General features: G+C 54.7%; 2 protein-coding genes across 7 annotated transcripts in view; one reads left to right on the top strand and one right to left on the bottom strand.

The window, feature by feature from the left end:
* Positions 1-19,832, bottom strand: part of SLC4A2 (solute carrier family 4 member 2) — a 262,381-nt gene extending 242,549 nt beyond the window's left edge. The window contains exons 1-2 of the mRNA XM_075315967.1: positions 19,736-19,832; positions 2,157-2,334 (exon numbers count right to left, since the gene is read on the bottom strand). Of these exons, the coding sequence (XP_075172082.1) occupies positions 2,157-2,216 (60 nt within the window). The 5' untranslated portion in view covers positions 2,217-2,334; positions 19,736-19,832. The remainder of the gene's footprint in view (positions 1-2,156; positions 2,335-19,735) is intronic.
* The window catches only part of LOC142243730 (uncharacterized), a 1,240,762-nt gene that overhangs the window by 931,348 nt on the left and 285,751 nt on the right, over positions 1-23,663 (top strand). The gene's annotated exons all lie outside the window — the stretch shown is intronic.

Below are 23,663 nucleotides of genomic sequence, written 5' to 3'. Positions count from 1 at the left end.
ATACAGACGCTCCCCCATGTAATATCACACGTGTAATACAGACACTCCCCCGTGTAATATCACACGTGTAATACAGACGCTCCCCCGTGTAATATCACACGTGTAATACAGACACTACCCCGTGTAATACCACACGTGTAATACAGACACTCCCCCGTGTAATATCACACGTGTAATACAGACACTCCCCCGTGTAATATCACACGTGTCATACAGACGCTCCCCCGTGTAATATCACACGTGTAATACAGACGCTCCCCCGTGTAATATCACACGTGTAATACAGACACTCCCCCGTGTAATACAGACACTCCCCCGTGTAATACAGACACTCCCCCGTGTAATATCACACGTGTAATACAGACACTCCCTCCGTGTAATATCACACGTGTAATACAGACACTCCCCCGTGTAATATCACACGTGTAATACAGACGCTCCCCCGTGTAATATCACACGTGTAATACAGATACTCCCCCGTGTAATACAGACACTCCCCCGTGTAATACAGACACTCCCCCGTGTAATATCACACGTGTAATACAGACACTCCCTCCGTGTAATATCACACGTGTAATACAGACACTCCCCCGTGTAATATCACACGTGTAATAGACACTCCCCCGTGTAATATCACACGTGTCATACAGACGCTCCCCCGTGTAATATCACACGTGTAATACAGACACTCCCCGTGTAATATCACACGTGTAATACAGACACTCCCCCGTGTAATATCACACGTGTCATACAGACACTCCCCCGTGTAATATCACACGTGTCATACAGACACTCCCCCGTATAATATCACACGTGTCATACAGACACTCCCCCGTGTAATATCACACGTGTAATACAGACACTCCCTCCGTGTAATATCACACGTGTAATACAGACACTCCCCCGTGTAATATCACACGTGTAATACAGACACTCCCCCGTGTAATATCACACGTGTAATACAGACACTCCCCCGTTTAATATCACACGTGTCATACAGACACTCCCCCGTGTAATATCACACGTGTAATACAGACACTCCCCCGTGTAATATCACACGTGTAATACAGACACTCCCCCGTGTAATATCACACGTGTAATACAGACGCTCCCCCGTGTAATATCACATGTGTAATACAGACACTCCCCCGTGTAATATCACACGTGTAATACAGACGCTCCCCCGTGTAATATCACACGTGTAATACAGACGCTCCCCCGTGTAATATCACATGTGTAATACAGACACTCCCCCGTGTAATATCACACGTGTAATACAGACACTCCCCCGTGTAATATCACATGTGTAATACAGACACTCCCCCGTGTAATATCACACGTGTAATACAGACACTCCTCCGTGTAATATCACACGTGTAATACAGACGCTCCCCCGTGTAATATCACATGTGTAATACAGACACTCCCCCGTGTAATATCACACGTGTAATACAGACCCTCCCCCGTGTAATATCACACGTGTAATACAGACGCTCCCCCGTGTAATATCACACGTGTAATACAGACACTCCTCCGTGTAATATCACACGTGTAATACAGACGCTCCCCCGTGTAATATCACATGTGTAATACAGACACTCCCGCGTGTAATATCACACGTGTAATACAGACCCTCCCCCGTGTAATATCACACGTGTAATACAGACACTCCTCCGTGTAATATCACACGTGTAATACAGACGCTCCCCCGTGTAATATCACATGTGTAATACAGACACTCCCCCGTGTAATATCACACGTGTAATACAGACGCTCCCCCGTGTAATATCACACGTGTAATACAGACGCTCCCCCGTGTAATATCACATGTGTAATACAGACACTCCCTCGTTTAATATCACACGTGTAATACAGACACTCCCCCGTGTAATATCACACGTGTAATACAGACGCTCCCCCATGTAATATCACACGTGTAATACAGACACTCCCCCGTGTAATATCACATGTGTAATACAGACACTCCCTCGTTTAATATCACACGTGTAATACAGACGCTCCCCCGTGTAATATCACACGTGTAATACAGACACTCCCCCGTGTAATATCACACGTGTAATACAGACACTCCCCCGTGTAATATCACACGTGTAATACAGACTTCCCCGTATAACATCCGGTGTGACATGACTTACGTTTTGGATGACGGTGGACACAATCTCGTGAATCCCAGGAGACACATGTGAGTTGTTCATGGCAGAGGATCGGATGGTCCCTTGTGGTGAGGCTTCTGTGGAGATGTGAAGTTGAGGCGTGGGGTCAGCCCTTCTCTTTATCGAGCTTTTGCCGAGGGAGGCGTTGCGGCATCATAACCTAGGTGAGAAGGACGGAAGATGTGATAGAACGTACAGGAAACATGATAAAGAGGCCAGAACACCCCACAGCCCTGGACTCTGGGGTCTCCACAGATTCATTGGGAATATTAGGGAAAAGGCAAAACTGGAAGCCAATAAATTACACTAAGAACTGCATCAGTCATGGACAGTGGTGGAGCCAAACTAAGCAACACGAGTCAGACAAGTCCCACACGTCCACAACGTGACAATCCTCGTAAGTTCAAGGTTCTGCAGACCTTCAGTACATCCTCACCTGTCCAACATGTAGCACAAATCCAAAGCCCTGGAGACATCCAATATGTCCACCACGTCCCACATGTCCTTAACGTGACAATCCTCGTAAGTTCAAGGTTCTGCAGACCTTCAGTACATCCTCACCTGTCCAACATGTAGCACAAATCCAAAGCCCTGGAGACATCCAATATGTCCACCATGTCCCACATGTCCTTAACGTGACAATCCTCGTAAGTTCAAGGTTCTGCAGACGTTCAGTACATCTTCACCTGTCCAACATGTAGCACAAATCCAAAGCTCTGGAGACATCCAATATGTCCACCACGTCCCACATGTCCTTAACGTGACAATCCTCGTAAGTTCAAGGTTCTGCAGACCTTCAGTACATCCTCACCTGTCCAACATGTAGCACAAATCCAAAGCCCTGGAGACATCCAATATGTCCACCACGTCCCACATGTCCTTAACGTGACAATCCTCGTAAGTTCAAGGTTCTGCAGACCTTCAGTACCTATCAAAATGTAGCACAAATCCAAAGCACTGAAGACTTCCAATATGTCCACCACGTCCCAATTGTCCAGAACGTCTCACCATCAACGTATCCCGTCCCAACTTTCATTACACAGGTCACACCCTGAGGCTAGTTTCACACTTGCGTTGGACGGCTTCCGTAGCATTGCGTTGTGTGATGCATGCAACGGATGCGTTGCATATAGTGGCACAACGCAATGCTACGGATCATACAAAATAACGCAATCCGTTATAGGTTTTTTCCTTGACTTTACACATCTGGGCATGCGCAGTTGTTTAAAGACGGATGCGTTAACGGAATCCGGCACCATAGGCGTCCATTATAAAAACAACGGACGCCTAACGGATTCCTGCAGGTTGCGGTTTTTTTGACACTCCGCCAAGCGCAGAAAAACGCTACATGCAGCGTTCCATGCGCCCGACGCAGCGTCAAAATAACGACGCTGCGTCGCCCAGCGGATGCAACGCAGACACTTGCGTTACAGTGCGTCGTCCATACAAGTCTATGGAGAATAGCGCAGTGCGTTAACGGACTGGGCTATTCTCCATAGTGACGGAATGCGCTGAACGCAAGTGTGAAAGTAGCCTTACCCAACCATCCCTGTCCTCAACAGTTCCTACAATCACCAATACACTAGGAAGAGGCGTCCACCACTGCAAACACCTCCATCTCTGAGACCAAGGCTACCAGCATCAGACAAGGCAAACCAAGCTCCAGTGATCGGGCTGCGGCCTGACCTGGTTAATGAAGGAGATGGGACATAATGGTCCTCAGATGGCCTAGGTCAAGAGAAGAAAAGGACAATGACTGATCATAGCACACAATATAGTGGTAAAGCCCAACAGTGTGGAAGCCAGGAGGCAAGTGATCAATGGAGACCGGCCAGGAAGATGGGGAAGGATCACCGCACACAATATGGGGGTAGACCTATAATGGGCCATAGTCAGCAGTGGGCACCGCAGGCATCTGTGCTGGGAGCAGTGGGCACCGCAGGCATCTGTACTGGGAGCAGTGGGCACCGCAGGCATCTGTGCTGGGAGCAGTGGGCACCGCAGGCATCTGTGCTGGGAGCAGTGGGCACCGCAGGCATCTGTGCTGGGAGCAGTGGGCACCGCAGGCATCTGTGCTGGGAGCAGTGGGCACCGCAGGCATCTGTGCTGGGAGCAGTGGGCACCGCAGGCATCTGTACTGGGAGCAGTGGTCACCGCAGGCATCTGTGCTGGGAGCAGTGGGGGCCGCAGGGATCTGTACTGGGAGCAGTGGGCACCGCAGGCATCTGTGCTGGGAGCAGTGGGCACCGCAGGCATCTGTGCTGGGAGCAGTGGGCACCGCAGGCATCTGTACTGGGAGCAGTGGGGGCCGCAGGGATCTGTACTGGGAGCAATGGGGGCCGCAGGGATCTGTACTGGGAGCAATGGGGGCCGCAGGGATCTGTACTGGGAAACAAGAAAGCCGCGGAGACACCATCACATGTTTCTCAACGCTGGCAGGAAACTAGCCAGGTCTTTCACCGGGAAGGAACAACCACGGGAAGGGCAGTCTCCAGTCAAGGAGACCACCTATGCCAAAACATGATATCCATCCACAGACAGCTGTTTCGGGATATTTGCCCCTCATCAGTGTGGAGTAGGAAACTGGCTAGAGGGAGCAATGCCTAGTAGATGGTGATGGTGTCTCCGCGGTGTTGGATGTTGATCTCCCTGAGGTCAACCCTCCTTACCTATGTAGTCTTCTACTAGGCATTGCTCCCACTAGCCAGTTTCCTACTCCACACTGATGAGGGGCAAATACCCCGAAACGGCTGTCTGTGGATGGATATCATGTTTGGTATAGGTGGTTTCCTTGACTGGAGACTGCCCTTCCCGTGGTTGTTCCTTCCCGGTGAAAAACCTGGCTAGTTTCCTGCCAGCGTTGAGAAACATGTGATGGTGTCTCCGCAGCATTCTTGTTTTGCTTATTTTCCCAGGGGGGCATTGCTCTAGTGTCACTGCGTTGAGAAACACGTGATGGTGTCTCCGCGGTGTTGGATGTTGATCTCCCTAAGGTCAACCATCCTTACCTATGGGATCTGTACTGGGAGCAGTGCGGGCCGCAGGGATCTGTGCTGGGAGCAGTGGGGGCCGCCGTATGATGAGTAATGGAGGCCGCCCGTATGATAAGCAATGACGGCCGCCCATATGATGAGCAATGGAGGCCGCCCGTATGATGAGAAATGGAGGCCGCCCGTATGATGAGAAATGGAGGCCGCCCGTATGATGAGCAATGGAGGCCGCCCGTTTGAGGAGTTGCCATCTTACACTATCCATCCATCTTTCTTGTATCTATTATCTATCACCTGTCTGTCATCTATCCATCCATCCATCCCTCCATCCATCCCTCCATCCATTCCTCTCTCCATCTATCCATCCATCCCTCCATCTATCCCTCTATCTAGCTTTTGATAGTATGTTAAAGATCATGTTAAAAACAGATGTCACACGGACAACCCCCAGACAATACACGGATGTGGTGAGGACTCAGCATCTGGCCACTTGTGTAGGGTGAACTGTTCTTTATTAGGCCAGACGTATGGGTCCCATTGTTTGTTACCTCCAGAGCAGTCAGCCATTGTCTCTCCCGGACTGATCGGAGCCCTTCTATCGGTAACTGTGGATTGCCTCGGCCCTTCTCACTTCATAGTTCAGACAATAATTATTAAGTCAGATTGAACTTGTGACCAATAAGAGAGCAGCGATCTCCACCAATCCTGTAAGAGCCAATGCCCTGACCTGAGAACTATGAAAGGTCCTTGTGAGGAGGATTCTACGTCATCTCAGCCGAGGAATCCCCGAGCTGCTTCTCTTCAGATATTCTGCAGGACTTCAGCTTAGGATCCACGGTTCCAGTTGAAGGTTCACACATTTACATACTCTCTCTACTCAGTGGGTTCGCCGCCAAAATCGGATCGGGCCCTGGAGCCCCGAAGTCTCTACTCCTGGACGGAGCAGCAGAAGGGTAGGACTCTGACACTGGCACCATCTGGTGTTCTTGCTGGGAATGCTCTATATGCTGTTGCCTGTTGGTGACCAATAAAGTCTCACCAATGTGTGGTGCCCGCACCCTGTGGTGTCTGAGAAGTGGTCAACCCACAGGGAAGAGTGCGGGCGTTCACTGGGATGAGCCCTGGTTGTGCGGTCTTTATAAAGACACTTAGGCCAGCGCACAAGACCACCCGCTGACCCCCCGTGTCTCCACAGGAGAGCACCCACTGACCCCCGTGTCTCCACAAGAGAGCACCCACTGACCCCCGTGTCTCCACAAGAGAGCACCCACTGACCCCCGTGCCTCCACAGGAGAGCACCCACTGACCCCCGTGTCTCCACAGGAGAGCACCCACTGACCTCTGTGTCTCCACAGGAGAGCACCCACTGACCCCCGTGTCTCCACAGGAGAGCACCCACCGACTCCAGTGTCTCCACAGGAAAGCACGCGCTGTGTTATGATCCAGAACCATGGAGACCACCATAAATCATTGGTAAAAGGTGACAAGAGCATTGGCAACTAATCTGGCCGCCATCCCCTTACTAACCATCAACACTAGAAGCAGCCGAAGGGTGAACTAACATCCTGTGCACCGCGAACCCAGCCGGAGAACTAACTATCCTAAAGGTAGGAAGGGTGAATAACTCTCTGCCTCAGAAATAGATAAAGAATAGCAAGCCCCCTACATTCAAAGACTGCGGTGATATAGGAAAACACAATACACAGGTAGATGACAGGATTAGCAAAAGGTGAGGCCCCCACTGACTAAATAGGACAGGACAGGAAAGGGACTGATGGTGGCCAGAGAAAAACCTACAAAAATCCAAAAACCTGATAGTACAAAAAGGCCCTAAGATCACTAGATCTGAACTCCGTCCTATACCAGGCGCTCTTGTCATACCAATGAGCAGAAAGCAGGAAGAATTACAAATTCAAGAAGCAACAAACACATGGACTTATAGCAGCAATACTCCAAACATAGCTGCAGGGAGCTTCTCAACTAAGCAACTGAGAGGGAAGATCCCTGCATGCAAATAAACTGACAACAACCACAGCAAATGACAAACTTCATAGTATCATAGTATCATAGTTTTTAAGGTTGAAGGGAGACTCTAAGTCCATCTAGTTCAACCTGTAGCCTAACATGTTGATCCAGAGGAAGGCAAAAAAACCCCAATGTGGCAAACAAGTTCCAATGGGGAAAAAATGTCCTTCCTTCGTCCACATCCGGCAATCAGACTAGTTCCCTGGATCAACACCCTGTCATAAAATCTAATATACATAACTGCTAATATTAAATTTTTCAGGAAAGGCATCCAGGCTCTGCTTAAATGTTAGTAGTGAATCACTCATTACAACATCATGCGGCAGAGAGTTCCATAGTCTCACTGCTCGTACAGTAAAGAATCCTCGTCTGTGATTATGATTAAACCTTCTTTCCTCAAGACGTAGCGGATGCCCCCGTGTTCCAGTCGCAGGCCTAGGTGTAAAGAGATCTTTGGAAAGGTCTCTGTACTGTCCCCTCATATATTTATACATTGTGATTAGATCCCCCCTAAGCCTTCGTTTTTCCTGTCTTGGTATTGCAGCCCCCCCATTCCTCTAATAATCTTGGTGGTCTTCTCTGCACCCTCTCCAGTTCAGCTATGTCCTTCTTATATATCGGTGAGCAGAATTGTACACAGTATATAAGTGCGGTCGCACTAGTGACTTGTACAGAGGTAGAACTATATTTTTTCATGAACACTTATACCTCTTTTAATACATCCCATTATTTTATTAGCCCTGGCAGCAGCTGCCTGACACTGGCCACTAAAGTGAAGTTTACCATCCCCCCATACACCCAAGTCTTTTTCTGTGTCTGTTTTACCCAGTGTTCTACAATTAAGTACATAATCATAAATGTTATTTCCTCTACCCAAGTGCATGACCTTACATTTATCTACATTAAACTTCAATTGCCACTTCTCAGCCCATTCCTCCAATTTACATAAATCTCCCTGTAATATAAAATTATCCTCCTCTGTATTGATTACCCTGCCGAGTTTAGTATCATCTGCAAATATTGAAATTCTACTCCGCATGCCCCCAACAAGGTCATTTATAAATATGTTGAAAAGAAGCAGGCCCAATACTGACCCCTGTGGTACCCCACTATGAACTGAGACCCAGTCCGAGTACGTACCATTAATAACCACCCTTTGTTTCCTATCACTGAGCCAGTTTTTAACCCAGTTACACATATTTTCCCCTATCCCCATTATTCTCATTTTATGTACCAACCTTTTGTGTGGCACCGTATCAAAAGCTTTTGAAAAGTCCATATACACAACATCCACTGCATTTCCCTGCTCCAGGCTTGAACTTACCTCTTCATAGAAGCTGATCAGTGTGACAGGATCGATCCCTCATAAACCCATGTTGATACTCTGTCATAAGGTTATTTTTCTTGAGATACTCCAGTATAGCATCTCTCAAGAAACCCTCAAGGATTTTACCAACCGTAGAGGTCAAACTTACCGGCCTATAATTTCCCGGCTCAGTTTTTGTCCCCTTTTTGAATATTGGCACCACATTTGCTATGCGCCAGTCCTGCGGTACCGACCCTGTTATTAAGGAATCTGAGAAGATTAAAAATAATGGTCTATCTATCACAGAACTCAATTCCTGTAGTACTCTGGGGTGTATGCCTCCGGGCCCGGAGATTTGTCAACCTTAGTGATTTCGAGGCGGCGGCGTACTTCCTGCTGGGTTAAGCAGGTGATATTCAAGGGTGAATTTATGGTATCACTGGATACCAGTGATACAACTTAGATAAGAGCAAAAAGAACCAAACAACAAATAAAGAGCCAAGCACTTATCTGGCGTAGATGTGGTCTGGAGCAGGATGGAGCAGGCTGGTGAACAAAGAACAACTGACATCCGGCAACAGCCTGCTAGCAGACCAGGGTTTAAATAGGCAGAGAGTTAGCAATGGAAACGCCCATTGCTCAACACACCTGGTCTCTGACCAAACCATTCCTGGCCACAAGAGGGAGCCTCACAGCAGCCAAGACATAACTGACATTCACAACAGTACCCCCCCTTGAGGAGGGGGTCACCGAACCCTCACCCACGCCACCGGGTCGCTCGGGATGAGCATGATGGAAGGCGCGAACCAACCTGTCCGCATGAATGTCAGAAGCCACAACCCAAGAGTTATCCTCCTGCCCATAACCCTTCCATTTCACAAGGTACTGAAGCTGACGCCTACTGCGATGGGAATCCAGAATTTTCTCAACCTCATACTCCAGATCCCCTTGTACCAAAACAGGGTCAGGAGGCGCTGCTGCAGGAACTGCCGGCTCCACATGTTTCTTCAACAAGGACTTATGGAAGACATTGTGAATCTTAAATGACGCAGGCAGAGTCAAACGGAAAGATACAGGGTTGATAATCTCCGAAATCTTATAAGGTCCAATAAATCTGGGCTTAAATTTAGGAGACGGAACTCTCATAGGAATATTTTTAGAGGACAACCACACCATGTCCCCCACTTTAAACTGGGGACCAACAGTCCGACGCTGGTTGGCAAACTTTTGGGCAGTTTCTTGGGACTGAAACAATTTATCCACTACCTGCCCCCAAATCTGCTGCATTCTGTTGACCACCGAATCCACCCCTGGACAGTCAGACGCCTCAAGCTACCCTGAGAGGAACCTAGGGTGATACCCAAAATTGCAGAAAAAGGGGGACACCAACGTGGTAGAGCTAGCTCTATTGTTAAGGGCAAATTCAGCCAAAGGCAAAAACGAAACCCAGTCATCCTGATCCGCAGAAACAAAACACCGTAAATAGGTCTCCAGGGTCTGGTTAGCCCTTTCAGTCTGACCGTTGGTCTGAGGATGAAACGCCGAGGAGAAAGACAGCTGAACACCCAATTTGGAGCAAAAAATCCTCCAAAACCTGGATACAAACTGCACCCTCTGTCAGAAACAATGTTTTCGGGAATACCATGCAAACGGACAACATATTGCAAAAACAAAGGCACCAACTCTGATGAAGACGGCAACTTAGATAGGGGAACCAAGTGGACCATCTTGGAGAATCTGTCACAGATCACCCAAATCACAGTCATTTTCTGAGAGACGGGAAGCTCTGAAATAAAATCCATAGAGATGTGCGTCCAAGGTCTCTTAGGTACCGGCAAAGGCAATAATAGCCCAGTAGAACGTGAACAACAGGGCTTGGGCCTAGAACAAACTCCACACGACTGCACAAAATGACGGACATCCCGGGACAGGGAAGGCCACCAAAAAGAGCGTCTCACAAGATCCCGAGTACCAAAAATGCCAGGATGACCCGCCAAAACAGAGCAATGAACCTCAGAGACAACTCGGTCTCTCCATTGGTCTGGGACAAACAGTTTCCCTGTAGGACATCTCTCAGGTTTATCCCCCTGAAATTCCGCCAGTGCCAACCGCAGATCAGGCGAAATAGCCGAGAAAACTACACCATCATTCAGGATAGTAGACGGCTCGACAACCTCCAAAGAGTCAGCGCAGAAACTCCTGGAAAGGGCATCAGCCTTAACATTCTTGGTGCCCGGCAAAAAAGAGACCACAAAATTAAACCGGGTAAAAAACAAAGCCCACCTGGCCTGCCGAGGATTCAACCTCTTGGCCGATTCCAGATAGATGAGATTCTTGTGGTCCGTAAGCACCACAACTTGATGCCTAGCCCCCTCCAACCAATGCCTCCACTCTTCAAATGCCCACTTCATAGCCAATAATTCCCGGTTCCCCACATCATAATTCCGTTCAGAAGGAGCAAACATCCGAGAGAAGAAGGCACAGGGCTTAAGTTTACCCCAAGTAGCGTCTCGTTGAGACAGAACAGCTCCTGCTCCGATCTCTGAGGCATCGATCTCAACCTGAAATGGGCGAGACACATCAGGTTGCTGCAGAACTGGGGCAGAAGTGAATCGCCTTTTAAGCTCCTGGAAGGCCACAATCGCCTCTGGGGTCCAATGCTCAGCATCAGCTCCCTTCTTTGTCAAATCCGTCAGAGGTTTGACAATGGCAGAAAAATTGGCTATAAATTTACGGTAAAAATTAGCAAACCCCAAAAACCGCTGCAGGGATTTTAGAGAAGTCGGTTGCACCCAGTCGTAAACAGCCTGAACCTTAACCGGGTCCATTTCAATAGCGGAGGGAGACAAGATGAACCCCAAAAAGGAAATCCTTTGCACCCCAAAGAGGCACTTTGACCCCTTAACGTACAGTGCATTATCCTTAAGTATCTGAAAAACCTCCCGTACTTGCCCCACATGAGAGTCCAAATCATCAGAAAAAATCAAGATGTCATCCAAATAGACAATCAAAAATTTACCAATAAGGTCCCGAAAAATATCATTCATGAAGGCCTGGAATATGGAGGGGGCATTAGTGAGCCCAAAAGGCATCACTAGGTACTCAAAATGCCCCTCAGGAGTATTAAAAGCCGTCTTCCATTCATCACCCTCCTTAATACGGATGAGATTATACGCACCCTTGAGATCCAGTTTCGTAAACCATTTGGCACTCTTCACTCTAGAGAACAGATCAGAGATCAGAGGCAAAGGGTACTGATATTTGACTGTAATTTTATTAAGAAGACGGTAATCAATACAAGGCCTCAACGACCCATCTTTCTTAGCAACAAAGAAGAAGCCAGCACCCAAAGGAGAAGATGAGGGCCGAATGTGCCCCTTCTCCAATGATTCCCTGATGTATGACCGCATGGCATCATGTTCGGGCACAGACAAGTTGAAAATCCGCCCCTTGGGAAATTTACAACCCGGCACCAGCTCAATGGCACAGTCATAGTCCCGGTGTGGGGGCAGAGAATCAGATTCCTGGTCATTAAATACATCACGGAAATCAGACAAGAAGGCCGGAACATCAACTGCCTGAGCAGACGTGGACGACACGGAAAGGTCCTGATGCAAACCTTGACAACCCCAACTAGCTACCGACAAGGATCTCCAGTCAAGAACCGGATTATGGGTCTGCAACCACGGAAATCCCAGTACCAAGGTATCCTGTAGATTATGCAATACTAAAAATGTACAAGTTTCCTGATGCGCTGGTGCAACTCTCATAGGCACCTGGGTCCAAAATTGGGGTTTATGTTCTGCCAAAGGGGTAGCATCAATGCCCCTTAAAGGAATAGGAGTTTGCAAAGGAACCATGGGAAAACCACAATCCCTAGCAAACCCAAAATCCATCAAATTGAGCGCTGCCCCTGAGTCCACAAAGGCCAATGCAGAAAATAAAGACAATGAGCAAATCAATGTGACAGACAAAAGAAACTTTGGTTGCAAAGAACCCACAGTAACAGAAGTAGCCAATCTCCTATCACGTTTAGGGCAGACAGAGATGTTATGAGAAGCGTCTCCACAATAGAAGCACAGTCTATTCTTCCGTCTGAACCCCTGCCGACTAGCATGAGAAAGGACCCCATCACACTCCATAGGCTCCAAAGGCTGTTCCACAGGCACAAAACCAGCAGGTATCTTCCTGCGCTCACGTAAACGCCTATCAATCTGAATGGCTAAGGTCATAGAGGCATCAAGACCAGAAGGGACGGGGAATCCCACCATTACATCCTTCACAGCATCCGCAATACCCTTGCGAAAAAGAGCCGCAAGCGCATCATCATTCCATTTGGTAAGGACCGCCCACTTACGAAATTTCTGACAAAACGTTTCTGCAGAATCCAGACCCTGAGTTAAGGACAACAAGACCTTCTCTGCTTGGTCCACAATATTGGGTTCATCATATAATAATCCCAAGGCCTGAAAAAAGGAGTCTACATCATTGAGAATCGGATCATCAGACGCTAAAGAGAAGGCCCAGTCCTGAGGGTCACCACGCAGCAAGGAGATGACAATCTTAACCTGCTGTATGGGATTCCCTGAGGACTTAGGGTGCAGGTCAAAAAATAATTTACAATTATTCCTGAAGCTCAAAAATCTCGACCTATCTCCCGAAAAAAATTCAGGAACGGGAATCTTAGGCTCTGCAAGGGGAGTCTGTGCAAGATAAGACTCTATACGACGAACCTTAGCATCAAGATGAGCAACGCGCTCACCCAATTCATCCATGCTAGAAAAAGAAAAACCCAAAGAAGAAGAGGAAAAACACCAAAAAAAAAAAATTTCTCAGCAGCTTTTTTTTTTCCTTCTTAAGAGTACCCTTTAAATTTGTTGGCCGGATGTACTGTTATGATCCGGAACCATGGAAGATCACCACAAATCATTGGTAAAAGGTGACAAGAGCCTTGGCAACTAATCTGGCCGCCATCCCCTTACTAACCATCACAACTAGAAGTAGCCGAGGGGTGAACTAACATCCTGTGCACCGCGAACCCAGCCGGAGAACTAACTATCCTAAAGGTAGGAAACATGAATAACTCTCTGCTTCAGAAAATAGATAAAGAATAGCAAGCCCCCCACATTCAAAGACTGCGGTGATATAGGAAAACACAATACACAGGTAGATGACAGGATTAGCAAAAGGTGAGGCCCTACTGACTAAAATAGGAAAGGACAGGAAAGGGACTGATGGTGGCCAGAGAAAAACCCTGCAAAATACCAACTTCCTGATAGTACAAAAAGGCCCTCAGATCGCTCGATCTGACCTCCGTCCTATACCAGGTGCCCTTGTCATACCAATGAACAGAAAACAAGAATTATAACAAATTCAACAAGCCACAAACACATGGACTCAAAGGAGCTATACTCCACACATAGCTGCAAGGAGTTCCCCAGCTAAGCAACTGAGAGGGAAGATCCCTGCATGCAAATAACCTGACAATAACCACAGCAAATGACAAACCCAGATAAGAGTAAAAGAACCAAACAACAAATAAAGAGCCAAGCACTTATCTGGAGTAGAATTGGTGTGGAGCAGGATGAAGCAGGCTGGTGAACAAAGAACAACTGACATCCGCAACAGCCTGCAATCAGACCAGGGTTTAAATAAGCAGAGAGTTAGCAATGGAAACACCCACTGCACAACCCACCTGGTCTCTGTCCAAACCCTTCCTGGCCACCAGAGGGAGCCTCCCAGCAGCCAAAACATAACTGACATTCACAACACCACTGACCCCCGTGTCTCCACAGGAGAGCACCCACTGACCCCCGCGTCTCCACAGGAGAGCACCCACTGACCCCCGCGTCTCCACAGGAGAGCACCCACTGACCCCGCGTCTCCACAGGAGAGCACCCACTGACCCCCGCGTCTCCACAGGAGAGCACCTACTGACCCCCGCGTCTCCACAGGAGAGCACACACTGACCCCCGCGTCTTCACAGGAGAGCACCTACTGACCCCTGTGTCTCCACAGGAGAGCACACACTGACCCCCGCGTCTTCACAGGAGAGCACCTACTGACCCCCGTGTCTCCACAGGAGAGCACCCACTGACCCCCGCGTCTCCACAGGAGAGCACCCACTGACCCCCGCGTCTCCACAGGAGAGCACCACTGACCCCCGCGTCTCCACAGGAGAGCACCCACTGACCCCCGCGTCTCCACAGGAGAGCACCTACTGACCCCCGTGTCTCCACAGGAGAGCACCCACTGACCCCCGCATCTCCACAGGAGAGCACACACTGACCCCCGCGTCTTCACAGGAGAGCACCTACTGACCCCCGTGTCTCCACAGGAGAGCACACACTGACCCCCACGTCTTCACAGGAGAGCACCTACTGACCCCCGTGTCTCCACAGGACAGCACACACTGACCCCCGCGTCTCCACAGGAGAGCACCCACTGACCCCCGCGTCTCCACAGGAGAGCACCCACTGACCCCCGCATCTCCACAGGAGAACACCCACTGACCCTCGTGTCTCCACAGGAGAGCACCCGCTGACCCTCGTGTCTCCACAGGAGAGCACCCGCTGACCCCCGTGTCTCCACAGGAGAGCACCCGCTGACCCCCGTGTCTCCACAGGAGAGCACCCGCTGACCCCCGTGTCTCCACAGGAGAGCACCCACTGACCCCCGCGTCTCCACAGGAGAACACCCACTGACCCTCGTGTCTCCACAGAACACCCACTGACCCCCGCGTCTCCACAGGAGAGCACCCACTGAACCCCGCGTCTCCACAGGAGAGCACCCACTGAACCCCGTGTCTCCACAGGAGAGCACCCACTGACCCCCGCGTCTCCACAGGAGAACACCCACTGACCCTCGTGTCTCCACAGGAGAGCACCCACTGACCCCCGTGTCTCCACAGGAGAGCACCCACTGACCCCGTGTCTCCACAGGAGAGCACCCACTTGACCCCCGTGTCTCCACAGGAGAACACCCACTGACCCCCGTGTCTCCACAGGAGAGCACACACTGACCCCCATGTCTCCACAGGAGAGCACCCACTGACCCCCGTGTCTCCACAGGACAGCACCCACTGACCCCAGAATCTCACAGGAGAGCACCCACTGACCACTGTGTCTCCACAGGAGAGCACCCACTGACCCCCGTGTCTCCACAGGAGAGCACCCACTGACCCCCATGTCTCCACAGAGCACCCACTGACCCCCGTGTCTCCACAGGAGAACACCCACTGACCCCAGCATCCCCACAGGAGAGCACCCACCGACCACCGTGTCTCCACACGAGAGCACCCACTGACCCCCGTGTCTCCACAGGACAGCACCCACTGACCCCAGAATCTCCACAGGAGAGCACCCACTGACCACTGTGTCTCCACAGGAGAGCACCCACTGACCCCCGTGTCTCCACAGGAGAGCACCCACTGACCCCCGTGTCTCCACAGGAGAGCACACACTGACCCCCGTGTCTCCACAGGAGAGCACCCACTGACCCCCGGGTCTCCACAGGAGAGCACATCCTGACCCCCGCGTCTCCACAGGAGAACACCCACTGACCCCCGTGTCTCCACAGGAGAGCACCCACTGACCCTCGTGTCTCCACAGGAGAGCACCCACTGACCCCCGTGTCTCCACAGGAGAGCACCCACTGACCCCCGTGTCTCCACAGGACCACAGGAGAGCACCCACTGACCCCCGTGTCTCCACAGGAGAGCACACACTGACCCCCATGTCTCCACAGGAGAGCACCCACTGACCCCCGTGTCTCCACAGGACAGCACCCACTGACCCCAGAATCTCCACAGGAGAGCACCCACTGACCACTGTGTCTCCACAGGAGAGCACCCACTGACCCCCGTGTCTCCACAGGAGAGCACCCACTGACCCCCATGTCTCCACAGGAGAGCACCCACTGACCCCCGTGTCTCCACAGGAGAACACCCACTGACCCCAGCATCTCCACAGGAGAGCACCCACCGACCACCGTGTCTACACACGAGAGCACCCACTGACCCCAGCATCTCCACAGGAGAGCACCCACTGACCCCAGAATCTCCACAGGAGAGCACCCACTGACCACTGTGTCTCCACAAGAGAGCACCTACTGACCCCCGTGTCTCCACAGGAGAGTACACACTGACCCCCGTGTCTCCACAGGAGAGCACCCACTGACCCCCGGGTCTCCACAGGAGAGCACCCACTGACCCCCGGGTCTCCACAGGAGAGCACCCACTGAGCCCCGTGTCTCCACAGAAGAGCACCCACTGACCCCCCGTGTCTCCACAGGAGAGCATCCACTGACCCCCCGTGTCTCCACAGAAGAGCACCCACTGACCCCCCGTGTCTCCACAGGAGAGCATCCACTGACCCCCCGTGTCTCCACAGGAGAGCACCCACTGAGCCCTGTGTCTCCACAGGAGAGCACCCACTGATCCCCGGGTCTCCACAGGAGAGCACCCACTGATCCCCGGGTCTCCACAGGAGAGCACCTACTGACCCCCGTGTCTCCACAGGAGAGCACCCACTGAGCCCCGTGTCTCCACAGAAGAGCACCCACTGAGCCCCGTGTCTCCACAGAAGAGCACCCACTGAGCCCCCGTGTCTCCACAGGAGAGCACCCACTGACCCCCGTGTCTCCACAGGAGAGCACCCACTGAGCCCCGTGTCTCCACAGAAGAGCACCCACTGAGCCCCGTGTCTCCACAGAAGAGCACCCACTGAGCCCCCGTGTCTCCACAGGAGAGCACCCACTGAGCCCCGTGTCTCCACAGAAGAGCACCCACTGACCCCCGTGTCTCCACAGGAGAGCACCCACTGACCCCCGTGTCTCCACAGGAGAGCACCCGCTGACCCCCGTGTCTCCACAGGAGAGCACCCACTGAGCCCCGTGTCTCCACAGGAGAGCACCCACTGAGCCCCGTGTCTCCACAGGAGAGCACCCACTGAGCCCCGTGTCTCCACAGGAGAGCACCCACTGACCCCCGTGTCTCCACAGGAGAGCACCCACTGACCCCCGTGTCTCCACAGGAGAGCACCCACTGAGCCCCGTGTCTCCACAGGAGAGCACCCACTGAGCCCCGTGTCTCCACAGGAGAGCACCCGCTGACCCCCGTGTCTCCACAGGAGAGCACCCACTGAGCCCCCGTGTCTCCACAGGAGAGCACCCACTGAGCCCCGTGTCTCCACAGAAGAGCACCCACTGACCCCCGTGTCTCCACAGGAGAGCACCCACTGACCCCCGTGTCTCCACAGGAGAGCACCCGCTGACCCCCGTGTCTCCACAGGAGAGCACCCACTGAGCCCCGTGTCTCCACAGGAGAGCACCCACTGAGCCCCGTGTCTCCACAGGAGAGGACCCACTGAGCCCCGTGTCTCCACAGGAGAGCACCCATTGACCCCCGTGTCTCCACAGGAGAGCACCCACTGACCCCCGTGTCTCCACAGGAGAGCACCCGCTGACCCTCGCGTCTCCACAGGAGAGCACCCACTGACCCTCATGTCTCCACAGGAGAGCACCCACTGACCCCTGTGTCTCCACAGGAGAGCACCCACTGACCCCTGTGTCTCCACAGGAGAGCACCCGCTGACCCTCGCGTCTCCACAGGAGAGCACCCGCTGACCCCCGTGTCTCCACAGGAGAGCACCCGCTGACCCTCGCGTCTCCACAGGAGAGCACCCACTGACCCTCATGTCTCCACAGGAGAGCACCCACTGACCCCTGTGTCTCCACAGGAGAGCACCCACTGACCCCCGCGTCTCCACAGGAGAACACCCACTGACCCCCGTGTCTCCATAGGAGAGCACCCACTGACCCCCGCGTCTCCACAGGAGAGCACCCACTGACCCCCGCGTCTCCACAGGAGAGCACCCGCTGACCCCCGCGTCTCCACAGGAGAACACCCACTGACCCCGTGTCTCCACAGGAGAGCACCCGCTGACCCCCGTGTCTCCACAGGAGAGCACCCGCTGACCCCCGTGTCTCCACAGGAGAGCACCCACTGACCCCCGTGTCTCCACAGGAGAGCACCCACTGACCCCAGAATCTCCACAAGAGAACACCCACTGACCCCCGTGTCTCCACAGGAGAGCACCCACTGACCCCCGTGTCTCCACAGGAGAGCATCCACTGACCCCCGTGTCTCCACAGGAGAGCACCCACTGACCCCCGTGTCTCCACAGGAGAGCACCCACTGACCCCAGAATCTCCACAGGAGAGCACCCACTGACCCCCGCGTCTCCACAGGAGAGCATCCACTGACCCCCCGCGTCTCCACAGGAGAGCACCCACTGACCCCTGTGTCTCCACAGGAGAGCACCCACTGACCCCCGTGTCTCCACAGGAGAGCACCCGCTGACCCTCGCGTCTCCACAGGAGAGCACCCGCTGACCCCTGTGTCTCCACAGGAGAGCACCCACTGACCCTCGCGTCTCCACAGGAGAGCACCCGCTGACCCCCGTGTCTCCACAGGAGAGCACCCACTGACCCCCGCGTCTCCACAGGAGAGCACCCACTGACCCCCGCGTCTCCACAGGAGAGCACCCACTGACCCCTGTGTCTCCACAGGAGACACAGGAGAGCACCCGCTGACCCCCGTGTCTCCACAGGAGAGCACCCACTGACCCCCGCGTCTCCACAGGAGAGCACCCACTGACCCCTGTGTCTCCACAGGAGACACAGGAGAGCACCCACTGACCCCCGTGTCTCCACAGGAGAGCACCCGCTGACCCCCGTGTCTCCACAGGAGAGCACCCACTGACCCCCGTGTCTCCACAGGAGAGCACCCACTGACCCCCGCGTCTCCACAGGAGAGCACCCACTGACCCCCGTGTCTCCACAGGAGAGCACCCACTGACCCCCGCGTCTCCACGAGGGGCGCGTTCCCTCCAGTGGTTGACGACCATCCTGCACTGACACCCTGTAACAGAAGGCGGGAGCTGAGGGACGGGTCCATGTGTCTGTGCCCGGACAGGGGCGTGTCTACCAGAAGATGGGCGGGACCAGAGCACAGACCAATGGCTGCACACCAGACCCATTCACTGCAGCGCCCCCCGGCCTCAGGCCGTGCCTGGTATTACAGCAGCCGGCCGAGAGGCGAAACTGCACTGAACGGGGACCCCAGACTGCAGGGAGGAAGGGGTTAACACACGCTGAGCAGGCAGGGAAGGCGTTAATGCAGGACACCAGACAGGACAGGGTTAATAGGAGAGCGAGTAAGGGGTTAATGAAGGACTGACCTGTCATCACGGAGCAGCGGCGGCTCCACCGAAAACACCGTGCTGGTCACATGACTCCTCCTGACAGACGGTCACATGACGCGGACCTCCGCTCCTGACCAGACCCCTCTGTGCTGCTGCTGCTGCAGAGCATGCTGGGAAAGTCCTTCACAGGCACAGGCAGAGCACAAGACCCCTCCGCCATCACACACCGACACCCCGAACACACCGACACCCCCGAACACACCGACACCGCACCCCGAACACACCGACACCCCGAACACACCGACACCCCGAACACACCGACACCCCGAACACACCGCACCCCGAACACACCGACACCCCGAACACACCGCACCCCGAACACACCGACACCCCGAACACACCGCACCCCGAACACACCGACACCCCGAACACACCGACACCCCGAACACACCGACACCCCGAACACACCGCACCCCGAACACACCGACACCCCGAACACACCGCACCCCGAACACACCGCACCCCGACACCCCGACACCCCGAACACACCGCACCCCGAACACACCGCACCCCGAACACACCGACACCCCGAACACACCGACACCCCGAACACACCGCACCCCGAACACACCGACACCCCGAACACACCGACACCCCGAACACACCGACACCCCGAACACACACCGACACCCCGAACACACCGACACCCCGAACACACCGCACCCCGAACACACCGCACCCCGAACACACCGACACCCCGAACACACCGACACCCCGAACACACCGACACCCCGAACACACCGACACCCCGAACACACCGACACCCCGAACACACCGACACCCCGAACACACCGAACACACCGAACACACCGACACCCCGAACACACCGACACCGACACCCCGAACACACCGCACCCCGAACACACCGACACCCCGAACACACCGACACCCCGAACACACCGACACCCCGAACACACCGCACCCCGAACACACCGCACCCGACACCCCGACACCCCGAACACACCGACACCCCGACACCCCGACACCGCACCCCGAACACACCGCACCCCGAACACACCGACACCCCGAACACACCGACACCCCGAACACACCGACACCCCGAACACACCGACACCCCGAACACACCGACACCCCGAACACACCGACACCCCCGAACACACCGCACCCCGAACACACCGACACCCCGAACACACCGACACCCCGAACACACCGACACCCCGAACACACCGCACCCCGAACACACCGCACCCCGAACACACCGCACCCCGAACACACCGACACCCCCGAACACACCGCACCCCGAACACACCGCACCCCGAACACACCGACACACCGAACACACCGACACCCCGAACACACCGCACCCCGAACACACCGCACCCCGAACACACCGACACCCCGAACACACCGACACCCCGAACACACCGACACCCCGAACACACCGCACCCCGAACACACCGCACCCCGAACACACCGACACCCCGAACACACCGCACCCCGAACACACCGCACCCCGAACACACCGACACCCCGAACACACCGCACCCCGAACACACCGCACCCCGAACACACCGACACCCCGAACACACCGACACCCCGAACACACCGACACCCCGAACACACCGACACCCCGAACACACCGACACCCCGAACACACCGCACCCCGAACACACCGACACCCCGAACACACCGACACCCCGAACACACCGCACCCCGAACACACCGCACCCCGAACACACCGACACCCCGAACACACCGACACCCCGAACACACCGACACCCCGAACACACCGACACCCCGAACACACCGCACCCCGAACACACCGACACCCCGAACACACCGCACCCCGAACACACCGCACCCCGAACACACCGACACCCCGAACACACCGACACCCCGAACACACCGACACCCCGAACACACCGACACCCCGAACACACCGACACCCCGAACACACCGACACCCCGAACACACCGACACCCCGAACACACCGACACCCCGAACACACCGACACCGCTCCCCGAACACACCGACACCCCCGAACACACCGCACCCCGAACACACCGACACCCCGAACACACCGACACCCCGAACACACCGCACCCCGAACACACCGCACCCCGAACACACCGACACCCCGAACACACCGACACCCCGAACACACCGACACCCCGAACACACCGCACCCCGAACACACCGACACCCCGAACACACCGACACCCCGAACACACCGACACCCCGAACACACCGCACCCCGAACACACCGACACCCCGAACACACCGACACCCCGAACACACCGACACCCCGAACACACCGCACCCCCGAACACACCGACACCCCGAACACACCGACACCCCGAACACACCGAACACACCGCACCCCGAACACACCGACACCCCGAACACACCGACACCCCGAACACACCGACACCCCGAGCACACCGCACCCCGAACACACCGCACCCCGAACACACCGACACCCCGAACACACCGACACCCCGAACACACCGACACCCCGAACACACCGACACCCCGAACACACCGACACCCCGAACACACCGACACCCCGAACACACCGACACCCCGAACACACCGACACCCCGAACACACCGACACCCCGAACACACCGCACCCGAACACACCGACACCCCGAACACACCGCACCCCGAACACACCGACACCCCGAACACACCGACACCCGACACCGCACCCCGAACACACCGACACCCCGAACACAACCGACACCCCGAACACACCGACACCCCGAACACACCGACACCCACCCCGAACACACCGACACCCCGAACACACCGACACCGACACCGCACCCCGAACACACCGCACCCCGAACACACCGACACCCCGAACACACCGACACCCCGAACACACCGACACCCCGAACACACCGACACCCCGAACACACCGACACCCCGAACACACCGACACCCCGAACACACCGCACCCCGAACACACCGCACCCCGAACACACCGACACCCCGAACACACCGACACCCCGAACACACCGCACCCCGAACACACCGACACCCCCGAACACACCGACACCCCGAACACACCGACACCCCGAACACACCGACACCCCGAACACACCGACACCCCGAACACACCGACACCCCGAACACACCGACACCCCGAACACACCGCACCCCGAACACACCGCACCCCGAACACACCGACACCCCGAACACACCGACACCCCGAACACACCGACACCCGAACACCGCACCCCGAACACACCGACACCCCGAACACACCGACACCCCGAACACACCGACACCCCGACACACCGCACCCCGAACACACCGACACCCCCGAACACACCGACACCCCGAACACACCGACACCCCGAACACACCGACACCCCGAACACACCGACACCCCGAACACACCGACACCCCGAACACACCGACACCCCGAACACACCGACACCCCGAACACACCGCACCCCGAACACACCGACACCCCGAACACACCGACACCCCGAACACACCGACACCCGAACACACCGACACCCCGAACACACCGCACCCCGAACACACCGACACCCCGAACACACCGACACCCCGAACACACCGACACCCCGAACACACCGCACCCCGAACACACCGACACCCCGAACACACCGACACCCCGAACACACCGACACCCCGAACACACCGACACCCCGAACACACGCACCCCGAACACAGCCCGACAACCCCGAACACGACCGCACCCCGAACACACCGCACCCCGAACACACCGACACCCCGAACACACCGACACCCCGAACACACCGACACCCCGAACACACCGCACGCCGAAACACCGAACAACCGACACCCGAACACACCGACACCCCGAACACACCGACACCCCGAACACCACCGACACCCCCCGAACACACCGCACCCACCGAACACACCGCACCCCGAACACACCGCAC

The sequence above is a fragment of the Anomaloglossus baeobatrachus genome, chromosome 6 (genome assembly GCF_048569485.1).
Source record: "Anomaloglossus baeobatrachus isolate aAnoBae1 chromosome 6, aAnoBae1.hap1, whole genome shotgun sequence".
Taxonomy (NCBI): Eukaryota; Metazoa; Chordata; class Amphibia; order Anura; family Aromobatidae; genus Anomaloglossus; species Anomaloglossus baeobatrachus.
Note: the sequence above shows the minus strand (reverse complement) of the source record. Positions and strands in the feature narration are given on the sequence as shown.